The following is a 23806-nucleotide window of genomic DNA, read 5'->3' on the forward strand; positions in this document are numbered from 1 at the left end:
CAATTATCAATAGCTGATTTTGTCTCCCCGGGGCTGCATCTATTAATACTAGATAATAACAGCCTTTTGGACATAACTTCTAAGGGGGTGATGGGAGGAGAGGAAGAAGAAGACAATAAAGAAAGTTTGCTCTGTGGACGACCTTGCTGTCAACAAATGTGTCTCTGATATGACGGGGAGAGTAGTGTGTGTGTGTGTGTGTGTGTGTGTGTGTGTGTGTGTGGATGTGGGGGTGGACGAGTCAAGCAGACGAGGGGGTTGTAACAGAGCTCCACTCTTAAAGTGCACAATGCTCAGATTAAATCGTCAAGTGATTGTTAAAATGTATATATATATTTGGGGGGAAATAAATACATTCCAAAAAAAGGGATGACGATCGTGCCGAATGATGTGTTCCAATCGTGCAATAAAAAAAAAATAATAATTACGCGTATTACCTCTTAATACTTAAAATGCACGTTCATTTATTTTCATAGTGCAACTTGGCCTCACTCATTTATTCGTGATAGCAGATCGTATTGAAGAAACAAAGTGAACGATTTAGCACCGATGATATTTATTTCCCTTGCAGGGAAAAAAATAACCGTAATCTACATATAAAATAACAAGTGCGCTTTTTGACTTTTGCGCTCCGAGGCGTTGGTTGTTACCGCACATGACGATTAAATGTCATAACGCGCATCCAGTGGTTTCCATCATCATGCGCAAAAAAAAAAAAAAAAAAAAAAAAAAAAAAATCTATCGTAAGTTAACACGCAGGCGGGAAGTTGAATTGAAAACCCCTACCGTGAGCCCATAATATCCTCAAACAAAAAAAGAGATTAAGTTGACAGCCTATCCCTCACAGGCGGCGAGATATTATATGATGGGAGGTCAAATCTGGGTGTTGACACTGGAGGGTGAGGACGATCCATTCAACAGTAACGTGGTGGTACATCCTAGTGGCGGCTGGAAGCAATGGGCTGAACCTCTGCTCGGGGGTTAACGCTCCCTCAGAGCACGACACACACACACACACACACACACACACGCCGAGAGACCGACACCGGTGAGCTGCCCAGAGGAGAACTTCAAAGTTGGCCTCGGCGAAGAGCCCCGGCGCCACGGAAGAGCCCGACCGGAGCCTGAGAACTCCAGAGCTGTTCGGTCAAAGATTAATCGGGAGGAGGGGGTGGAAGTGGAAGGGTGGTGAGGGGGGAGGAAAGAAGAGAGAGGAGGAAAAAAAAAGGGGGTGCGCTTTTTGGAGAGCGCGTCGTGGCGAAATCGCAGTCAGGAGCTTTCGGACTCTTTGAGAGACGGCGGAGTTACATCGCGATCGGGCACGCTTCTATTGTCGGACAAATTCAGTTTTCTTTTTTTCTCTCTCTTGTTTTGGTCACATCGGCATTTATGCCGTTAGCCAGAAGAGCAGGAGGAGATGGAGGAGGAAGGTCGGTAATCGCATTTTTTTTTTTTGTGTTTTGTTTTGTTTTTTTTCCCCGTACAAGCGCGTCAAACTTTGAGGAGCTGCGCCACGGGAAAGGTCCGGTAACTGTTTAACGCGATTTTTCAAGAACTTCCAGCTCCTGCCCGGTACAGATGTTACCGGTTACCGACTCGGACTGTGACTACGTTGCCGGATAGATGCCCGCCTCGGGACTGCCGTGAAACCCTGACGCGGACCGTCAAATAAAAAAAAAAAGTCCCAATTCGGAAGGAGACGCGTGTTGAAGCCGCGCACCAGCAGTTAAAAAAAAAAAAAAAGTTACCGAAAGAGAACCAAGAGATACACGAGAAGAAATCGCTTTTTCTCTCTTCTTTTGTTGGAAGGGTGGGTGAGTGTGAAGTTGTGGGGTTTAACTGTGGCACCGTAAAACGTCGGGGGTGGGTGGAGGTGGAGGAGGGAGGAGGAGGAGGAGGAGGAGGAGGAGAGGAAAGGGGCGACGAAGATGAGCGACACTTCGCGAAGGAACGCGGCGGCGAATCCTCGGCACTTGTGAGTTGAAGTGCGCTCCGTGAAAAGGAGGGGTTGGAAAAGAGAGGAGAGAGAGAGAGAGAGAGAAAGAGAGAGAGAGAGAAAAAGAGCCGGATGGTCCCCTGTTGAAGACCCCCCACCACCACGACCACCTCCACCACCTCCTCCTCCTCCTCCTCCTCCTCTCACTGAAGTTTCAGGGCATAACAAGAGATTTGTGTGTTGTGTTGTTTGGGGGGAGGCTGGATCGCGGAGAGAAAAGAGACGGGTAAAGTCTGAGAGTGAAGCGGCTAATTGCTCAGTCCGTCCCTCATTTCCATATCCAATGCGCGTCCGCTGGACTGCGGCCAGCCCTCCCCACCTCCACCCGGTGCCGTTCATCCTTGGGCATTATTCACTATCATAACTATTATACCGACATGCGCAACCCGGCGCGCACCGGGAACGGTGGCGACAGCGAAACCGGTTAAATTTTCATATATTTTTCTTTTTTTTTTTTTTTTTTTTTTTTTAATTTTTTCCCTCTCTGCCTCCCTCCTCTTTGAGACTTTTTGAGAAACTTTTTTTTTTTTTTTTTTACTTCAACACACCCTCATCTGCGTTTGATCCCGTCGCTCCTCGCTGATGTATCTGCAAAACGCAGAGACATCCCGGAGTGCGAAATCATCATCATCATCATCATCATCATCATCACCAAGACCAAGACCACCAGCAGCACCAGCAGCAGCAGCAACAGCAGAAGAAGAAGAAGCAGAAGCAGCACCGCCGCCAGTCCCGACCCCGGCAGTATGTCCCGACGCAAGCAAGCCAAGCCGCAGCACCTCCTCTCGGACGAGGATCCCACGCTTGCCGGGGTGATTTCCGAGCACGGTGAGTGGATTTAATCGGCTCTCGTCTCTCTTATCCAGGCCGGCTTTCCAACAAGCAACTTCTTCCCCCGGCGCGCATCCCCCCCCCCTCCAACCCCACCACCACCACCACCCCCCAGCCATCACCCTTCACCTCCCACCCTCACCCCCCAACACACACACACACTTACACCCCGCTTTATTTTAACACCCTTAAAAAAAACAATTTCCTGCGATGGATTCATTTTAAACACGCATTCAAATGTAATCTGTTATCATAAATTAACCGTCGCTCACCTCCCGCCCCCAGGACTTAAGTCTCAACTAGAAGTCAATGTTCATTCAACCCCTAAAAACGTGCTCTCGACTGATGACTTTTTTTAAGATTTATGAATTTTGTTGATATAACAAAAAAAGTATGAAAGTAAGAAAAGCCAGTTCATGCCGAAGGCCTTTAGAAGGCCCGTTTCTAACGGAAAAACACAATTGATTTTTTTTTCCCTACTTAATATCACAGCTTATTTACGAAATGCCATCAAGTTCAAAGTGTAATCGCGCACGATAAGATACACACACGCACACACACAAACGATCTAATCTAGTGAACAAAAAAAAAATATTTGCTGTTACCGCGTTCGTTCACGTTCTTAATTCAGCTTAATTTAACAAACTTGTTTAACAGATAAAATGTACACACACAAGCATATATATGCATGTATATGTTTCTTTTTTTTTTTTAATCCAGAATTAAAATGCTTGAATGCTTTCCACTTTGCCTGTCCGTCCCTCTGCGCCTGCCTTGGCGTTCCGGAGAACAAAATGCGAGTTCTGTTGCAAGTCGGAGCCTTGTTTTGTCATGGAAATGTTTTTTGTTTACCCCCCCCCCTCCCCGACCCCGACCCCATCACACACACACACACACACGTTTAGCACACTTGATTTGTTCCCTTTCGTTCACATTGTCGACAGCACCGGTTTGACAGAGCGTCGTCTGGTCATTCAGTCTTCAGCCTGCACTCCATCTTTTGCGCAACACATTTTAACAACTGAAGTCAGATCTGATGTGATGAGAGAAGCTACGCAAAATACCAAACAAAACTGGCATTTTTTCCCATTACAGTGAAACTAAAGAATATTTTTTCCGACTCAATTTTTTTTCTTAACCTGTATTTTTTGTGTAAGATCTTATATCAGTTCAACTGGGGTTTATATATTCTTTAATTGTGTGATTTTAGTTTCGCAAAAAAAAAAAAAAACTTTTTAAAAGTTCTGTATTGCCTCTTTTTTCTTTTTATTGTGCTCAGCCAAACCCTGAAATAACGCATTTTATGTTGAGTATCCATGAAGCTTGGTTTCCACAACACAGACACACACACACACACACATACACACACACACACACACACACACACACACACACACACACACACCTCACAGACACACACACTCACACACTTCACGGGAAAATGTGTGATGTAATCTCACTCTCTTTGCATGGGGAAACAGTGTGTGAGTCTGTGTGTGTGTGTGAGTGAGGAGGGGTCTCACACTGAAGGTCCCAGTCTCTCTTTGGTGTGACTTAGTTCGAAGACTTGAGATTTAAAGGCGCTTTCACCTCACGACATTGTTGCGACGAGCTGTCGAAGAATTGGGCGAGAGATGTGAAACATCAGGTTGTCTCCCTGTAGGGTCGCTGATTGAAAGTCTCCCTCTGTCCCTGCAGCTTAAAACAACATGCAGACTATTCATTTGCAGATTGTTGCACTATTTACAAATTATATTACAATTTATGAAACCTAACACACTCTTAACAGCCACCCTTGGGGAAAGGAAATAATTAAGAATTCTAAATAATCCATTCACATATTAATTTATTTTTTTCCGGCCTCTCCTGAAAGAACAGATTTTTTTTTCCCTCTCTCGTTCTTACACATGCGATGCTGTGAGTAGCCTATAGTCTCTATGCTATTTTTTTTTTTAAGCTGAAAGTGGCAGTGGAATGTGCCTGCCTATCCTTGTTAAAGAACCATACTGGCTCACTTGTTTTCATGCAGGACAGACATTGCCGTGAAACAATCTCAAGGCTCTGGCAGAGCACAGCAAGCACTCACATACTTACATAAACCTAATAACACCGTGTCTCATCCGAAGCTACCTTACAGACCCGAGACAACCGTCCGACTGTTAGTGGATCGTTGCAGTGTGATCGGATTCCCGACTGTTGCCACGGTGCAGCCCCTGACGACACTATTGATTGTTGCTTTGATAAATCATTTCTTGTAATGTTGAAGGGATTCAAAAAGTTCTGCATGTAAGTGCTCCCTTTTTTTTTTTCTTTACCCTTTCTTTATTTATTTTTTTAGACTTATAATCTATGTTTGGCGTGAGGTAAAGAGGAGAAATAAAAAAAAAAGATTAAGTTTGGCGTCATGCCGGGGAACACATTATGCTCAAGGACAAACAGGCAAATCTGTCGCGTGGTGTGAACATAGTAGAATATCCAAGACAACACCTCAAATGTTTAGGAATTGTTATCTTCTCGGATGATGTCTGATCACATTGTACACTTATGTTTTTCAGTTTAAACTGAATTAGAACTGACCTCCTTTTTGTGTGAATTTCGTTCACCCTCGTCTGTTGCAGCTCGGCAGGGATCCCTTTAACGTGCTGCTTCCCTGAAAGGAGATAAAAAAATAAATAAAAAAAAACACACACACACACACACACACAACAAAAATAAGCCCCATGTCTGGCATATTATCTGTACCTTCAGGCCTTCTAGACATTTGCCCTACAATGGTGCAGGGGTTGTGTGTGTGTGTTAGGATTTGGAAAGGGGACAGGGGGTCTGCTTAGGAGTGCTTTTAGAAAGCTTGCTGATTTAACCTTTGTCTCGGCCAGCCGGCCAGGTCTTGCCACTAGATGTCAAGATCCTTGAACAATTAGAATATGTATGCCATTGACCTTGCCCGCAAAGCTCACCGGTGTCTGGGAAAGTATGAAGAGCAGCAGGCTTTTCATCTCTACAACTCTTCAACTCTATCCACTGTCTTTGAAAACAGCAACCGTATGGTGCATAATATCAAAAAAATCTCTTAAAACAACGGTAGGGTATATATTAACTCACATGGAAAACAACACAAATTGAATCTGTGAATTTTAGAAATTATCTTTATTATCGAGTTTAAGAATTCTTTTTGAGGAAGTAGACATTTCCAGTGTGTATCAAAAGGCAGCTCAGGCACCGAAGGACGACGAGTTCTCGAAAAGTCAGAAGGTTCCTTGATCGATCTCTATGTTCTCTATATTGAAATGTCCTTCAGCAAATAACCATCCCCTCCAACTACTCATGATCCCTTCACTGTCTGAGGGTAAAAAGTAATACAAAGCACTTAAGTTTGAGCCCAAACCTACATTTTAGTCTGTTTTATTTACAGGCTTTTGGTGGAATTACTATCTGACATGTTACCTTCTTCCCTTCACTATGTCTGAGACTTGAAGGAAGTTAAGGGATTAAAAAATAAAATATTATGACAAGATGATTGAAGCTGACAGTGACGGTGTGATTGTTGCCCACTTCTTTTACAGAGGGTTTTGTTTAGTTTTAGTGTTAATCCTCTCGTACCACCTGGTGCAGGCCCGTGGACCACCCACATAGCTGTGGCAAAGACTTCTTCAAGAAGTAACTCAAATATGACTGCCTTAATTACTACTCAGTGTAAAATAAATACATAAATTTTGAAAAAATGTAGGAAATAAGCAAAATGACAGAGTAAAGACTTGACGTGATACCGGGAGTTTTTACAATATCAGGAAAAACTAGATATTTAGAATTTGAAGACTCGTCTGAACCCTTTTTTTCCCCCGATGATTTATTCTTTATTTTAATTATTGTTTCATAGAGAGGTACCGAGTGTGTCTGCATGTATTTTACGAGGTCTTGCAGGCACAGTTTTGAAAAGTGCCTCCATTTAACATCAATATCGCTTTTCTTTCTCTCGTCTTAATGTGAAAGTTGAAAACCCCGCCGCTCATTTCAGTATTGAAAACGATCTATCGGCTGTCATTTTGCCTCGCAGAAGAGAAGCATCTATCAGATCCTGAAGCACCTTCCTTATCTCAAGCTCAATTGTAAATTCACATCCAGAGTGACCCAAGAGCCATCCTAACGGGTGACACAGTCATCTGGACAGAGTTCCGTCATTGAACACTGTATTGAAAATGCTTGCACAAACAAATCGTTAATGTTTTGGCTGCTCCACATCTGCAGGCTATGACAAAGGCCTTTCTGTTAGTGTAGATATGACTGTACCACTCTGCAGTAGGGCTGACCAGGCCGATGACAAACAGTGCTGTGGTGAGGACACTTGAGTGAGGATGCGAGCAAACATTCATGGATTTGCCTTGTGTGCTTTGTAACCACGGGGACATTTCTGTGCTGGTAGTCTGAAAAAGCAAACACGGGAAAACCAGGTTTTAAAAAAAAAAAAAAAAAAAGAAATAGTAAATTACTAATAACAAGTACAATTTAAAGAAAAGTTCTTAAAGTGCACAATTAAATAAGATTTTCTTTTTGTGTCAAACAGTCTATAAAAACCTCTTTCTTTAAGTAAAGGAAAAAAGACAAGAATTTCATGAATGTGAAATGCAATTGGCACAAAAAATATATAAAGTATGTTAACCAATCCATATAGAAACAATTGTTTTAAATGAGAAGAATGGGTGGAGTAATTTACAGTTTTCAGTGCATTGAACACCACAAATTATAATGTATTTTTTTGTTTCTGCCCATATAATTTGACTGTAGGATTAAAAAAAAATCCTGATAGGATAAACCTATTCATGTCTAAGCATGAAGTAAATTTTACCAGTGTCAGTGTCATTCTCGGCACGCATATTCATGACCTGACTCTGGAAATAGTTAAGAATGGGATTATTTGTAATTGTCCAGTCCTCCATCCACAGCATGGTCGTTGGACTTTTGCAGAATCAGTGGAAAGCATGAATACCTCCTCTGATATACCAGATTAGTGGTTTCTGTTAGCATACTAAAGATTGTTGAGCATAATAGTGAATACACAGATTAAATATTGGGTCGCTTCCACTTCCTCGGATGCAAATGCACATATTTGCATCTGAGGAAGGGGTGACACTTGAGGAAATGGAAAGGAAAAAAAGCATCGTAAAACGATTCTTTTCTCTCTCATCCCTACCTTTTTCATGCTTTATGCAAATTAATACGGCCCCCAAGACACACACACATACACACATGCATGCACAAGCACATGTGTGCTTGCACCCCCCCCCCCACACACACACATGACACAACTCACAACACACACACATTTTTACTGTCTTAAAAACACGCAAAAAAAATCAAATCTTGCCATTACATATACATTACACGACAGCTAATGAAAGTAGTTTCAAGGGTAGAAATTTTGAAATCTTGAGCAAGAAAAGTTTTATTCTTCAGGTGTTACAGTTGACGCTAAAAGACATTTGGATTTGATATATTGTTTTGTGGTGTCAAAAACAAATGCAATGTCCAGCATGTGAAACAATGAATGTAAAGTACAGTCTTTCTCAAATGGCTGTAAATGGTTACACATTGCTGGCATGGAAAGGATTTTAAGATTTTTTTTTATCGTTGGGGGTGGGGGTCAATGAATGATAGCTATTCATACCAAGTAAATCAGTCTAGAAATCACTTAAAAACATTTTTCTTTGATTTGTCATTTTTTTAAGGAAAAAGAAATCCCATTTTCAGATAAGTTTTAACAAGACAGGCCCTTTCCTACCTGCTTTACCCACTTCATAATCATTCTTTTGAGAATGATAGAGTGTTTCCTTTTAATTGTTAACATATTTGTGTTTATATGCATTTATTTCAAGTGTGTGTTTTGTAAAACTATGTGTGCTCGTGTGTGTGTGTGTGTGTGTGTGTGTGTGTGTAGGGGGATGGAAGGCACAGGCACACAAAGGCTTCCACTTGTAATTGTATGAATGAATAAAAGAGATTGACAGTAATACCATTCTAATAACTAATCAGCTCAACACAATGCCTACTCATTTGTGTTGACCTTTCAACTCTCAATTATGGAAATGGGTTCTGCTGTCCGCTGCTGAGCTAAGGAGATTTTCAACCTGCTGTCACGTGTCACTGACTTTTCCAGTCGCTTGTGTCCGCTCACTTGTTGATTTTTATTTTTTCTTTGTCCTGGTGACATGATATTAATGACAAATCAAGAGGTGTATTTCAGTTCAAATTTTATAATGAGATTCAATACTGGTAATGTAGATTAGAGTTTTTTGTTTGTTTTTTCACAAGTAAATATAAAGTATGCATTCAGAAGGAGCTGAAAAATTCTATTATAATATATTTTCCTCTATTCATTTATTTGTTTATTTGTTAATAAGAAACAATACCACACATAATGAAAGAAAAGGATATATTGTTTTCTCAGTCCTGAATCCATTAAGGGTAAAAACATGGTTGCTGCTCAAATTCTCTCTGTTGACAATTAATTATGTTACACATACAAGACCTTGATAGTCGGCCAGAAATTACAGAGGTGATGAATTTCTTTCCTAATGAGACATTTTAATTGCTCAAATTATTCATGTCACCATGGCTAATTCCACTTTAACCTTCAAAATTAGTGAAAAGGTATTTATATTGTATGCTAAAACACAGTAAGGCCTTCAATGTTGAATTGTTAATTGTGCAGCAGGTTTTTGAGTGTTTTAGAGAGAATACTATGTTCAGTATCTTTTTTTATTATTTTTTAATGCAAGTCTATAACTGACCAAAACCTGAGTGAATGTTATTACTCTCATAAGTGTAATCGGTTTATTTTGTTTGTGTGTTTTTTTCTTTCAGGCATGTTTTCTTTCTGGTTTTTAGTTCTATTGTCATCCGTGGTGCATGTCTATTGACGATTCTGTTAATGCTAATTACACAGTAACGGATGACAAAGCCGTCAAAAATTGTGGATCAAGAAACTTATTTTCATAGATAGAAGTATCATAATGGAGACCAGGAATACACTGGTCTATCTTCCCATCTGAGGAAAGTAAATACACAGACTGAAATAAAGTATGTGATATTTGTGACTGAGCTTGAACCGGTAAAACTAAGAAATCTGCATCCATATTTTCAAGCAACAATTCACACATTTTGGTTAAAACAACACTAAAACACATGCACACACACACACACACACACACACACACACACACACACACACACACACACACACACACACACACACACACACACACACACACACAAGACATACACACAAACATATATAAAAGGGGGTCACCCTTTACATGGTTTTGATCAGGTGTGAATTAGGTCAACGTTCAAAGCTTGTGTCAGTGATGGTTGCATGAGGAAGAGGAAGTGGCTTCCTACAACTGTGATTAAACATGTGTAACTAATCAGAGACTTTGCTGCCCTTGCACTAGCATGTAATTTGTTGAGTCTTATTTCAGAGAGCACGGGAGAGGGAGGGGGAGAGAAAGAGAAGCAGAATCTGAGGCTACAAATCTCCTGACTGAAAATTATATATTGAAAAAAAAAAAGAGTTTGAAAAAGTAGGGGAAAAAAACAACTTTGAAATAGACGCAGTTCTCCCTCTTCATATGTTTATCTTTGTTGCAATACGACCCAGTTCAACAATGAAACTGCAGAGGGAGCAAATAAATACGGTGTTGCCTGTTTTAAATACCCTTCTTTCCAGGTATCATGACAATAGTTCTTTGCAGAGATGTAGAGCTGCAGAATTACGTTTGCATTGCTAAATGAAAAGGCTGAGGCATTTGAAATTCAAGTGGAAATGACTGGGCTTGAGAGCAGAGGGGAATCCTAATAGGGCCATCAAAGTCCTGATTTGTACCCAACAGATGAGGCAGCTGTGAATCGTATGAAATATTGGAAATCAATAGCTTCTATGGAATTTCATTAAGCGGCAGTATCCACAATTGATAGGCCCTCATAATTTGATGGATTGCACAAAGAAAATTATTAGCTGGCTCTTTGCACAGGGTGCGAAGGCCCAAACGTGGGACTTGAGGATTAGTGAACTAGGGCAATTTGCAGAGAGTAAAAGAAAAAAAAAATTATATTGATTTTTGTTATGTTAAAAGAAAAAAAATCAAAGGTTAAATCTTAGCAGCACTGCACTGCAAATTTGTGTGGATACTTTATTGATTATTTATTCATTAATTCTCCTTTTGCCTTTATCCTCTCTCCCTCTGTATCCCTTTCCACCCCCACCCCCCCTCTGCTCCCCCCGACTCCCTCCTTTTAGCCCGAGGTGAAGTGTTGGAGGATGCTGACAGCGGGAATGAGAGCCGCAGTGGCAGCGAAGAGACCCATGTATGTGAGAAGTGTTGCGCTGAGTTCTTCAAGTGGTCAGATTTCTGTGAACATTTAAAGAGCTGCACCAAGAACCCACTGGTACTAATAGTGAATGACAATGAGGATACACCTCACCCCTCCCAGGATTACCCATCTGAACCCTCCCCTGTACCAAGCTGCCCCAGTGAACAAGCCGACAGCGATGACGCCAGGGAGGGAAACCACAGTCCTGCTGATGAGGGGGATGACATCCCAGAGATAGCAACTTCGAATGGGGTCGGTGTCCTCGAAAAGGAGGACGAAGACATGGAGCTGGAGCTTTCTCCCGAAAAGAACATGGATCCCGAGGAGAGAGATGTGACATCCCCAGAGCCAGAAGGCTCCCTACCTCAGCTCAACGATGTCGTCCCATCCAGTGTCACGAGCTATGCCATGCCAAGCACTAATGTTACCTTGGAGACCTTGCATGGGACCCGAGTTGCAGTTGCCCAGTTTTCACAGAGCATAAGGGCTGCAGCAGGTAGTGGCGTTTCAACCATGGCTATTCCCATGATCCTTGACCAGCTTATGGCCCTCCAGCAGCAGCAGATACACCAGCTGCAGCTTATCGAACAGATTCGGAGTCAAGTGGCTCTGATGAACAGACAGTCTGCCACACAGCCTGCGCTCAACCATCATCACGGCACAGTTGCTGGAAACCAGGGGCCCGGTTCCTCCTGTGTCCCTTCGGTTGCAAGCCAGCTTCAGCTACATAACTTTATCACGCCACCTGTCCATCAACTGCCTGTTAGGTTACCGGCCACTCTCAACGGCCAGGGTCCGTCACCTCTGACCTCGTCAATAGAAGGTCCTCTCTCTCAAACACAGCAATGTAGAAGTCAGCAATCTAACCCTTCGGTTCCAAACACATCCTCGAATAATTCCGTTTTTCCACCCCAAACCGCTTCAGGATTGTCATCTCTACTACCGTCTTGCTCATCCTCGGTAACAAGCATGAGCACGAGTACGAGTGTATCGGGAAGTGGCATTAGTAGCAGTTCAACTCTTCCAAGGAACTCTGCCACCCCTCCATCACTCAGCCACAGCACCCTCCTGAGCTCAGCCTCCAACCTACCGCTAATACCTCATAGCTCGTCAAGCAGTGTTATCTTCCCCAACCCCCTGGCCAGTATAGCAGCCACAGCCAACGCACTTGACCCTCTCTCTGCTCTGATGAAGCATCGCAAGGGGAAGCCCCCAAATGTGTCTGTATTTGACACTAAGCCTAGCTCTGAGGACCCCTTTTTCAAGCATAAGTGTCGGTTCTGTGCCAAGGTGTTTGGCAGTGACAGTGCACTACAGATCCACCTGCGTTCCCACACTGGAGAGAGGCCCTACAAATGCAACATATGTGGAAACCGATTCTCCACCAAGGGAAATCTGAAAGTCCACTTCCAGAGGCACAAAGAGAAGTATCCACACATACAGATGAACCCGTACCCTGTGCCGGAGTATCTGGACAATGTGCCCACGAGCTCGGGCATTCCATACGGTATGTCTTTGCCCCCAGAAAAACCTGTCACCACATGGCTGGACAGCAAACCCGTCCTCCCCACTGTGCCCACTTCAGTCGGGCTCCAGCTACCTCCCACACTACCAAGTATGATGGGGGGTTTTGGTGAGTCTCCAAGCCTCACTCCTCTCAACAGGTCTCCTCAGAGACCATCTCCACCATCAAGCGAATGTGCGTCTTTGTCCCCTAATATTATTATTGACTCTGGTATGACCACAACATCACCTTCCCCGAAGCCCATCCTTGTGAGTGATGGACCTCCTATCTTAAAACCCGAGGGTGTCCTCCTACCACCAACCTGCTCTTCCAGACCGGGGGAAAACACCACTACAACAACAACAGTAACTCAAGTGGTCCTTTCCACCTCTGTCACCTCCACAACATCGTCTGGCACCGTTCAGGTTAATGACCCCGGCGATTGCCCTAACTCTATTTCCCATCCTGTCCTTCCCATGCTGTCAGACCAATTTAAGGCCAAGTTTCCTTTCGGTGGCCTCCTTGACTCTATGCAAACCTCGGAGACGTCTAAGTTGCAGCAACTTGTTGAGAACATTGACAAGAAAATGACCGACCCCAACCAATGTGTAATCTGCCATCGTGTTCTGAGTTGCCAGAGTGCTCTCAAGATGCACTATCGGATCCACACCGGCGAGAGGCCTTTCAAATGCAAGATATGTGGCCGGGCATTCACCACTAAGGGTAATCTGAAAACGCATTTTGGTGTTCATCGATCCAAACCCCCAATTCGAGTCCAGCATTCATGTCCGATATGTCAGAAGAAGTTCACTAACGCAGTTGTTCTGCAACAGCACATCCGAATGCATATGGGAGGGCAGATCCCCAACACTCCTGTCCCTGAAAGCCTCCAGGATATGGACACTGACCTATCATTTGATGAAAAGAGCTTAGATACTATGAGTAATTACGATGATGACCTTCTTGATGAAATGGAGCAGGCTATGGATGACGATGACTTAAAAGAGGGAGAAATGGACCCGTCAAAACCTTATTCACCTGGCAGCTCCCCACCAACTTCCATTATCTCCAGCATTGCTGCAATGGAGAACCAGATGAAGATGATTGACTCCACTGCAAACATGAGCCTTTCATTTGGTCAAAAGCCGACACAAAATGGCAGCAGTTTTGGAGGAGAGAACGACTGCTTTGCCTCTGATTCTGTAGTAGGGGAAGCAGAATGTCGAAGCATGGGGAGCCCTGCTTTGTCAGAGTCCTCTGGCTCTTTGCAGCATTTGTCCCCAGCCCACAGCCATTCTGAGAGCCAGCAATCCAAGTCCCCATCTACTCTCAACAGCAGTGCCATGACAGCAGAGGAGGGCCAGGAGAACAATACAGCTGGCTTGGCAACAGTGAAGTCAGAAAAATCAGAGACCCCTTCTCCGCTTTCTACAACACCAGGCAATGGGGCCCTTGACCTGACTGCTACTCAACCTGGCAGGCACTTTATCAAGGAGGAGAGCCACTTCAGTATGCTGTTTCTAAATAGAGATCGAGGTGTGTATGTGTAAAAGCTAAATAAAGAAAACATTTGAAAAAAACAAGGATAGTATTGAGAATTTATCAGCTTGTTGTTTCAAATAATGTACTACATATGAGAAAATATCATTTTGATGATGATGAAGAGGTGTTCTCTGAGTAACTTCTGCATTGAAAAGACATGGATGAACTATTGCTTGAAAACAGAACTTACACATAATTGATCCAAAAGTTCCTAAAGCACAAATGATCGCAGTAAGGCTAAGCAAAAAGAGAACGATTTATTCTGTTAACAGATAACGACAGTCAGCCTTTTAGTTTATTTTTGCCTTTTACAAAATAATCTAGATTCTATGTTTGATTTATCTTCACTTATGCACTTTTGGGTCACAATATTAATCTCATTGTTTTTTTTTTTTTTCTGTTTTTTTCTCTTAGGTCTTAACACTCCTAATTTGGCCACTACAGCATCAAACATGATCAAGATGGAAATGAACGGCCATGGCAAGCCGCTTTCTCTGAGTGAAAATTCTCATCTACCAGTGGGAATTCAGATTCCTGCTGCAGCTCCCCAGACCACTCTGAGCCCCAGCACTAACCCTATGTTGGCTCCTCCACCTCCACGACGCACTCCTAAGCAACACAACTGCCACTCTTGTGGGAAGAATTTTTCATCTGCCAGTGCTCTGCAAATCCACGAGCGCACACACACTGGAGAGAAACCTTTTGCCTGCTCCATTTGTGGAAGGGCTTTCACCACAAAAGGCAATCTCAAAGTAAGGGCAATATCTAGCACTGGGTCAAAATATGTATCGATGAGTTATTGTAAGTAACACGGGAACTGATTCAGGCTAGAAAATGCTGGGGGGGGGGGGGGGGGGGGGGGGGGGGGGGGGGGGGGGGGGGGGGGGGGGGGGGGGGGGGGGGGGGGGGGGGGGGGGGGCACTCTTTTCCTTTTTTTTTTCAAGATTTAAACTAAAAAAAGCTTTTACCATAAGATTAGTAATTCATTTTTTTCCCCCCACTTGTTCTTTGAACAAATTTGAGCACCATTGCCATGTATGTTAATCACGCTTATACATCCTTTTTATTACTCGTTTCAGGTCCACATGGGAACGCACATGTGGAACAATGCACCAGCCCGAAGGGGTCGGCGGTTGTCAGTGGAAAATCCCATGGCTTTACTGGGTGGGGATGCCATGAAGTTCAGCGAGATGTTCCAGAAAGACCTAGCCGCGCGGGCCATGAATGTTGACCCGGGATTTTGGAACCAGTATGCAGCCGCCATCACCAATGGCCTGGCCATGAAAAACAATGAAATCTCTGTGATCCAGAACGGAGGTATCACCCAGTTGCCCGTCAGCCTCGGTGGCGCAGGAATCACTTCGTTAGGAGCCATGCCTGTTGGAATGGACCGTATTCACACAGGCAGCAGCCCTCCTATGACTGGTATGGAGAAAGGTGCACTTGAGGTCGCGGCCAGCCGCCCTTTCTCCAGGTTTATGGAGGAGAACAAAGAGATTGGGATAAATTAAAGACTGTTTAGTGTATTATTCCAAGGTATGCGTTAAACAAAGACTTAGAGTCTGATGACCACAAGAAAAACTGCTGATCCAGTCTAAAACTCATACGTACTATATTATGTACAGATTAAATATTTTTGGTTTTGGAAATATAGTATGTAGTGTTGATTAGAGGTCTTTGCCTTTCAGTCATTCTCTGTTCAATTGATATTTCACCTATATGAGGAATAATTTGTCTCTTGTTTGAGAATACGTTGTCTTGCAAGATTTGCATGGTACTTATGGTTTTTATCAGTATGTTTGACTGCTTTTATGAATTCCTTGGAAACCGGGATCCTGCCTCATTTATGATTGGCAAGCATCTTGGATAGGACTGAAACAGAAGAGAAACTGAGACTTGTTTAAAGACTGTTTTGTCTTTGGCAACCTTGTTTATGATTGCTCTTTTAAACACGAAAGGTCCATGGATAGACTGAAGTATAGTGTTTCTGTGCTCGCCTGACATTTTGTTTCTCATGAACTAGAAAACTTGAAAAAAAAAACAAGTAAAAGAAAACAAAAAAAAAACAATGTTTGAACTATTTTAATCTTTACATTTAGTCTCCCAGCATTGTCTTATAATATTGTCCTGTGTCTTTAGTATTTATGATATTGACAAAAAAGCGGGTATACAAAATATATTTAATGGCCCAAGCATTTTATTGAATTTTCTTTCTTTTTTTTCTAAACATGCTTCACTGATAAATGTCTCTTTCAATAAAGACAATATGTCATTTGAGTTGAACACCAGAGAGAAACTGTAGGTTTTATTTGGATATATTAAACTATGTGTATCTCTGTACATGTAGGCTACATTTACAGGAGGCTGGAGATATCTGAAGCTGCTATGACCACAACCCTGCTTTTAACCTTTGTAAAAATAAAAATGAAGTGATCCTTTTGAAGAAATATCTATGTATAGAAATACAGACAAATCTAAAACAGGTATGCATATTTTGTATCACATAAAGATAGACATCATGAGTTGAGAGTATTTGTCATGTTTGTGAATGCACTTTTTAAAAACAAAGACGTTTCGTCTGTGAGTTACCGTTAACCTTTTGACTGAGCTATCTATCATGTGCTGTTTTCATTGTTTTCGGCGTACCACTCCTACAATTTTCAGAGTCAGTTTCTCTGTTATTGCATCTGTGCTACTCTTCCGAGTACAAACTCATCAGTCAATCAAAGCCTTCGTAAATAAAAAAGAGAACAGGTGTGTGCTGGAATGGTTTCCTTATCTCCATTATGTTTGTTTTATTTTATTTTTTGTTCCCAAATTAGAATTGCCAGATACAGTGTGAGGATCAACAGAAATGAAGGAAACATTAAATTTTGAAAGAGAAAAAAAAAGAAATAATAATTTGATGTAAAGTTCTCAATTTTCTTGTTTGTTTTTAATATTTAAGTGGATTTTAACAATTATACTTACTTCAATACAATTTAATAGATTAATGAGCAAAATGAAAGATCTGATATAGAATATGTTTTGGTAACTATTAGTTTTAGTTTAAAAAGTTTATTAGGACAGTGTACAATTACATTAAGCACAGAGCCAGAGATGTTTGTACCAGATTGTAGCTCATAGCTAATTTCCATCTGTAGTCCTGGGAAGATTAGTGCTCTGATTCTCGGGTGAGTATAGGGTTGATGTTTTATTTCAGACACATTTATTGATTTGCCTCCTCTTAAGAAATTAACAGTCATCCAGGTTCGATTCCCTAAAAAACATATCATTTTCTAAATATTCAAAATATTTTCTACTATTATGGATGGTTTGCAATAAAGAAAAACCTATTCAGACCTATGTAAACACAAGTACAATCAAAACATCTTTTTGAGGAACAGCTCAATTTAATGAATTGAATGATTTAATCATTCATACAGAAAAGTCAGTGGTAGTACAGAATTTCATCAGTGTTAATTAAGAGTATGATAATTTGGGGGTTGAATTTAATTTGACAAATGTTCTGTGATAATTAGAAATAATAATAGAAAATTGAACATGGAAAAAATGGATTATAACATACTTACCAAATACTAATTTTTTCGCCAATGGATAACAATAACAGTATAAAAGGTGAGTGGAAATACATCTGAATGGATAAATTCTGAAAAATTATTATTATCTATAACCTTGCATAATTTATATAATTATGTCATTTATATGTCAAACTAACACAATCAACAAAACTTCAGAGGAAATTCCAGGTGAATGTAAGAGAAAAGTCATTTTTTAATCCTTGAGGCACATACCTGTACAACTGCGGCAGGGCAGATGTGTTAGACAGTGTTGTGTCTGGTTGGTAGTGCATGCTATATGCATTTTAGTTAAGGTGTGTGTGTGTGTGTGTGTGTGTGTGTGTGTGTGTGTGTGTGTGTGTGTGTGTGTGTGTGTGCGTGTGTGTGTATTTTTCGATTTCTGTGTCTGTGTCTTGGTAGAATGGTGAGAGTGGTGAAGATATGATGACCTCCCCCAAACACATGCTCCTCGTGCATTAGCCTTGACATATGGTCAACATATGTGAACAAACACAGATGAGCATACAAAGTCTCAAACACAAAGAACTTTCATTTGACTTTGTTGGCCATACAAAAATAACTTAAGGGATGCATTCATTTCAGTAAATTTACCCATCAGGGGATGATGAAAGTGCATTGTACTCTAAATAACTTGGAATAAAATAAAGTTTTTTTCCACCCTTTTCTCAATCGACATGACCTAAATCTCCGACCCAAGCCTTTATCGAGACGGTCACATAGAATGACATTGTATTAAACATAACCAATGCTTAGAAATTAATTTTTATGCTCATTTGAGGAAAACTAGAAACTTACAATATTACATTTTTAAAAAGTAAAAAGGGTAGTAGTCCACATTGTCTATGTACCAACAAAATAAATCAATAAATAAACGAATAAATGGATGAATGAATAAATAAAAAAGCAAGTTCACAGCAACTCTGTCTCCTATTGTAAAAGCAGTGATGCATCAAGGTGCTGAAGAGACGCGTCTGCCGTCGGGAGCTCTCGGGGTGGATTCCGTAATGCATGGTGTCATTTATAAGCCCATTGTTTTCACGCTGCACTGTCAGCTGATCGCAAAGGCTCAATCTGCGGAATTGTCAAGTAATGAAGAAATTTCATACCGACTGTTGTCTCCATGAAGGCGCTCATTTTGTTCATATTTGAATGGAAACAAAATACATTCCACTCATACCTCAGCTCATGTGCTTGTGTTTAGCAAACAATTTTGCAGACAACCAGTATATATTCATGTTAGGACTCTTGTTTTAGAATCTAAATGGCAATTCTTTTCACATTTATAATATAACTGAATGGCCCCTTCCTGGGGCTTCAATACATTGTGAAGGAGGGCTGTTTCAGCAAGTGATTTCAATTATGATGTCTCTCCAACGTAAGATGGGGTTAAATAAGGTTATATATCATGACACTGCAGTATTGTTATTTCTGTAATACAATTTCAGGATGTCAACTGGATTTGTTTATTAAACTGCAATTTCCTTCGGGATTAATAAAGTTGTTCTTATTCTTATTCTTATTCTTATTCTTAAACATTTTTTTCGATTAAGATACACTAACCCATTGAAAGTTGGATTTTTATTTATTTATCTATTTATTTATTGATCTATTTATTTTTTCATGTATTTATCTATTTATTTATTTATTTATTTATTTTTAACTTTAATTTTTAACTCTGTGTCCTGTAACAGTTTTTTTTTTTTTTTACCGAATTAGAGGAATTTACAGGAGCAGCAAATTTTCAGTGTGAAAACATCAGCTTGTTTTTGAAATGTATTAGCTCTTTACTCTCTCTCTCTCTCTGTGTTTGTAGCACAATGCAGATCACTTGACTTTTTTGTCATGTGAATCTCACTCATGTTTGTGAGCTACCTGCATGAAGAGAATGCATGCTACATCTGGGCCTGGCACAGTGTGAACAGACAGGCCATCATCGGGACGGGGCTGTCAGGACTGTTTGTTTAATGCCCTACCCACTGTGAAAGTCTCTCTGAAACAGGCGCAGTAAATATCCCCATTGATCCAGAGGCAGGGGGCCCTATGATGATGTAGTGGCGAAGAGCCGCAAGAGTAAATCTAACCGACAGTAATCCAATCCCATTCTCAAGGCTCTGGGATCGGAGATAGGTGCTTTAAATCCAAAAGTGAGTCTTTTTGCACAATTTCCTTGCCTGCTGGTTTCTGCTTCTGTTGTACTTTACTTCCATGCCTCAGCTCTAGTGTTAATCCATAGCTTGCACAAGCACTCTAGGTAAGCAATTCTTTGTTTTTGTTTATTCAAAAGCATGTTATGCTGCTTCCGCAAATTCAGTTTCCATTTCCATTCTAATTTTATTTCAAACATTATTTTACCACCCTGGGGCCTTCACAAGCTGTGTGCTTGAGTGTAATAAAGTTCATTGGGTTCTTTACATCCGTGGCGGAAGAGTATACTGGGCATTTCAAATACTTATGACGCTGCACACATGCATGCACGCAAAGTCATGGCTGCAGAGCTGTCGTGCAAGGCACGGCCCGGACTGTCAGGAGCAACTTGGGGTTTATTGTCTTGCCCAAGAATATTTAATCATGTAGTCGGGAGGAGCCGAGAATCAAACCACGGACCTTCCAATTGGAAGGGCCCCTGCTCCGACAAGTGAGCCATAACCGCCCCCAACACCTGTAGCGCTTGACTGATTGCACGGCTGCTTTAGCAAGTGTTAGTTTTCATGCAGGCTCTTAAAATGACAAAGTTATGCACTCCAGATCCCTGGAATAGAATAGCGCAGTTTACAAATTCTTTCCTTTATGGATTGTTGAGAGTCACTGAAGCACAGTGCACGTTAGCCTAGTGAGTGGTTTTAAAACAGCTTTGTTACAGAATGGCATTGTGTAGACAGAATTGCAGAGAGCTAACTACATAACATCTAGTTGTCTGTGTTGAAGGTTGAAAGGCATGTTTTAAAATAAAGTGATAAAACCATCCCTGAAAGTCACTTCTTCTGCCATGTACTTGAAGTCTGGTTAAGGTGGTTGGTCCATCTTGGACTTTTAAAGAAAGCGAAAAAAAAAAAAAAACATGGTGAAAGTGAAGGTGTTTTGGGAAATCGATCAGTTTGTGGAACATAGTGGTGGTCCACCTGAAAGAGAACACGTCATCAATTAAACAAACTTGGAAAACAGGGCCAATTCATCAGAGTGCAGTGTGGATCAGCTATTGGGTTCAGCTTCGACGTGACAAATGCTGGACCTCCTCTGTGTGCCCAAGGTTGCAGATCGATAGAGATCATCATTGTGATGTGGCCTTTTATCTCACAACATGCTCCCTCAGGCCTTATATTATTCCCAACACAAGACTTTCAAAGGAGGAGGTGGGGTGAGAAGGGCGTGAGCCTGATTGTATCTTTTATTCTTGAGGCATATGGGCATTTGTATCCCGCCTTCATTGAAATTTCCCCACATTCGGATAATATTGGAATATTCTATTCTTGTATAGCTTTTAAGATCAGCCTTGCAACAAGGTGGTAAAGTTTTGAGTATTTTATTTGTTTTTTTTCACTACTTTTTTCAGTTCATTTTATGATAACTCCTTGACAGATTAATATCAGTCTGCTTAACATATCATTGCCTGCAGAGGGATTGAATCCTCTCAACACCTCGCCAATGCGGTGTTTATTCAAATGTGTCAAATCCGGCTGAGAGGAAAGCCTCCTGGGTGGTTATTGATCTGTGCCATTATGGAATTCCATGCCAATAAACTGTCATTACTTACTGTAACAGTCCAATGATTAGACTCCACTCCGGTCATGTGACCATAGTGAGCTTCCTCATTATCAGGGACCATTATGAGAAAATTGAGTTTTGTAATTTAGTAATGCAATGACAAACATGGACTTATTTCAGCTTTAATCGGCAAGTTTAAGCACGTCATTGGTGCAAGCAGCCAACAGATTTGCCAGTTATTATGTTTTCATAAGCATCATGTTCCACTTTTGATATTTTAGCCAACCAATGTTCCTGTGCAGAATTAAATCAGATACAGACCAAGATTCGATTTGATAACACTGGTGTACGGATCCTGCGCCGGTGCAGAACCGAACGCTTCAGACGCTCCTTTCTGCACGCAGCTGTCAGACTGTACACGTCAATCTGGACAGTACACAACTCTGACCAGCCGGTAACGCATCTGTACCACTGGCCACAACCAGCAAATGTCACTCATTCACTCACATCGCTTTACTCCTATACTCGCATAGCAATTTATCCATTTCTATGCCTTTACTGCTGTTGTCTTTGTCCTTTTTAGTGTCTCTATTTATATTTATTGCTTTTGTTTGATGTCTTTTGAAACCTGTGTTCTGCAACACCCAAATTTCTCCTATGGGGATCAACAAAGCATTATCTTATTTTGTCTTAGACATACCCATTTATAGTATTTTTTAAGTATACTCCTGACATTTCTCACACTAAAAAAGTTTGGATTCCTTTTGGTAAACAGGATGTTATAAAGCTTTACTACATACATAAATGAAATATTTTGACCAAAACAGTTTTGAATGTACAATTATCTCAAATTTCTCAATCCAGTTTTGTAAAAGCTGTTCATTTTTTTTTTTCAAGTGCTGACATTTTACATCTGGGCAATGGTGTAAAATATGCATGTGGACAATATCAGTTACATGCTTCTGGTCAACTCATGCTGGGAGAAATTGAGGATAGAACTGCTTACTACGTTTCATCAGCCTGCACCAGTTTTCCATCGGTGATTTAAACCAGCACTGTTATCTACTGTTCTCTAGATGTGATTTCAGCCATGCTTTGTATCTGGAGGAATTAATGTGGCCCAGACTTGTAAAGCAGCTGCACCTGACAAATATGGTAGGGTGGGCTTTTGTCTGGTTAGCTCTTAAATTGTTTGCTGGCATTTGAGATGTACTGTGTACATCATGACTGTCTCAGCTTCACACCTTCAGACATCAGATAAGCACAGGTTAAAGGTTTTTTTTCTAAACCACATATCTTTTTGTCTTTTTGTAGATACATACTATTTTCTGTGTGATTTGTGCATTTCCCCAAGCATGAAAAAAAACATTATTCAGTTGAGGTAGACCATTATATGTCTGACTGTGGGTGCATTTGTATTTAAATGTTAAAAGTTTCAGTGTTGCTTTTGTTACTCTAGAGATGGCTAAGAAGAAGCAACGTAATCATGCAGATCATACATATTACATTATATAATAAAGTACACTGCATACAGTGTGGACGGAAAAAAAACACATCTTCAGCAGGGCTTTCTTTTTTATGTCATACTATTCTTTTGAGAGAATTTGAAAAGTTCTTGCTGATGTACGTGATTTGAGGATTTCAGAGTTGTCAGTGTTTGTGATTGACGTAATGAAAGGATCAATGTAAAAGCCTTCCTGCCAAGCAATAATCCATCCGAACAGATCACAGTAAAAATTGCCTGAGGATATTGATTACGTGTGCAGAACCAGACAACACAGTAAGACTGTGCAATAATTATCAACGTGGCCGAGAAGCTTGCTTTTTGCACCCTTGCTTGTTATTTCCTTTCCTCATTATTTCCATTATATGCTGTGAATCAAACTACAGTGTACTCCATGTAAAAAGTTGTTGCAGTGATTATTGATTATTATTTGATGGAAACGAGATGTGCGGTCAATGCATCACCTTGGACTCTGGCAGATTTTGTGTCTTGGCTCTATCTTCCTAGGACTAATGAAATGCAAATATTTAATATCTAGTTTTGAATCTGACCTGTTGATCCAAACATTTTGGTAGGCATAAAAGGCTACATGAGAATGGTTGCATTGGCAGGCCGGTTGAACAAAGCGGAAATATGTCAGTGGTTTCTGGGGACTTGCTGAGCTACAAAGTAGCTTGTTCTCTGGCTGGAGTGCCTTGAAGAGGTCAGGAAGTGACTGTTGCTATCAAAAGAGTCCAGCAAAAAAGTACTTTTGTACTTCAGTTTTGGGAGTCCAGAAA

At 41.1% G+C, this 23806-nt stretch overlaps 1 protein-coding gene across 2 annotated transcripts; it reads left to right on the forward strand.

Annotated features, from left to right (window-relative positions):
- The first annotated feature begins 98 nt into the window (after positions 1-98).
- sall3a (spalt-like transcription factor 3a) lies at positions 99-16997 on the forward strand. 2 transcript variants are annotated; one of them, XM_086154603.1, is made up of 5 exons: positions 99-2824; positions 11121-11188; positions 11315-14234; positions 14655-14992; positions 15320-16997. In XM_086154603.1, exons 1-5 carry the CDS (start codon positions 2743-2745, stop codon positions 15749-15751), a joined length of 3840 nt encoding a protein of 1279 aa, XP_086010729.1. In that variant the 5' UTR covers positions 99-2742; the 3' UTR covers positions 15752-16997. The 2 variants fall into 2 exon arrangements, with proteins under 2 accessions (XP_086010729.1, XP_086010728.1); XM_086154602.1 differs by having other exon boundaries at positions 11121-14234.
- Positions 16998-23806: the final 6809 nt, after the last annotated feature.

Source organism: Fistularia commersonii, chromosome 11 (genome assembly GCF_037954325.1).
Source record: "Fistularia commersonii isolate RoL2024-O1a breed Wild chromosome 11, RoL_Fcom_v1.0, whole genome shotgun sequence".
NCBI lineage: Eukaryota > Metazoa > Chordata > Actinopteri > Syngnathiformes > Fistulariidae > Fistularia > Fistularia commersonii.

Coding starts and splice junctions, on each gene's coding strand:
- sall3a (XM_086154602.1), top strand. CDS start 2,743: ATGTCCCGACGCAAGCAAGCCAAGCCGCAGCACCTCCTCTCGGACGAG. Junction 2,825..11,120: donor CGGGGTGATTTCCGAGCACG/GTGAGTGGATTT, acceptor CCCTCCTTTTAG/CCCGAGGTGAAGTGTTGGAG. Junction 14,993..15,319: donor CCACAAAAGGCAATCTCAAA/GTAAGGGCAATA, acceptor TACTCGTTTCAG/GTCCACATGGGAACGCACAT.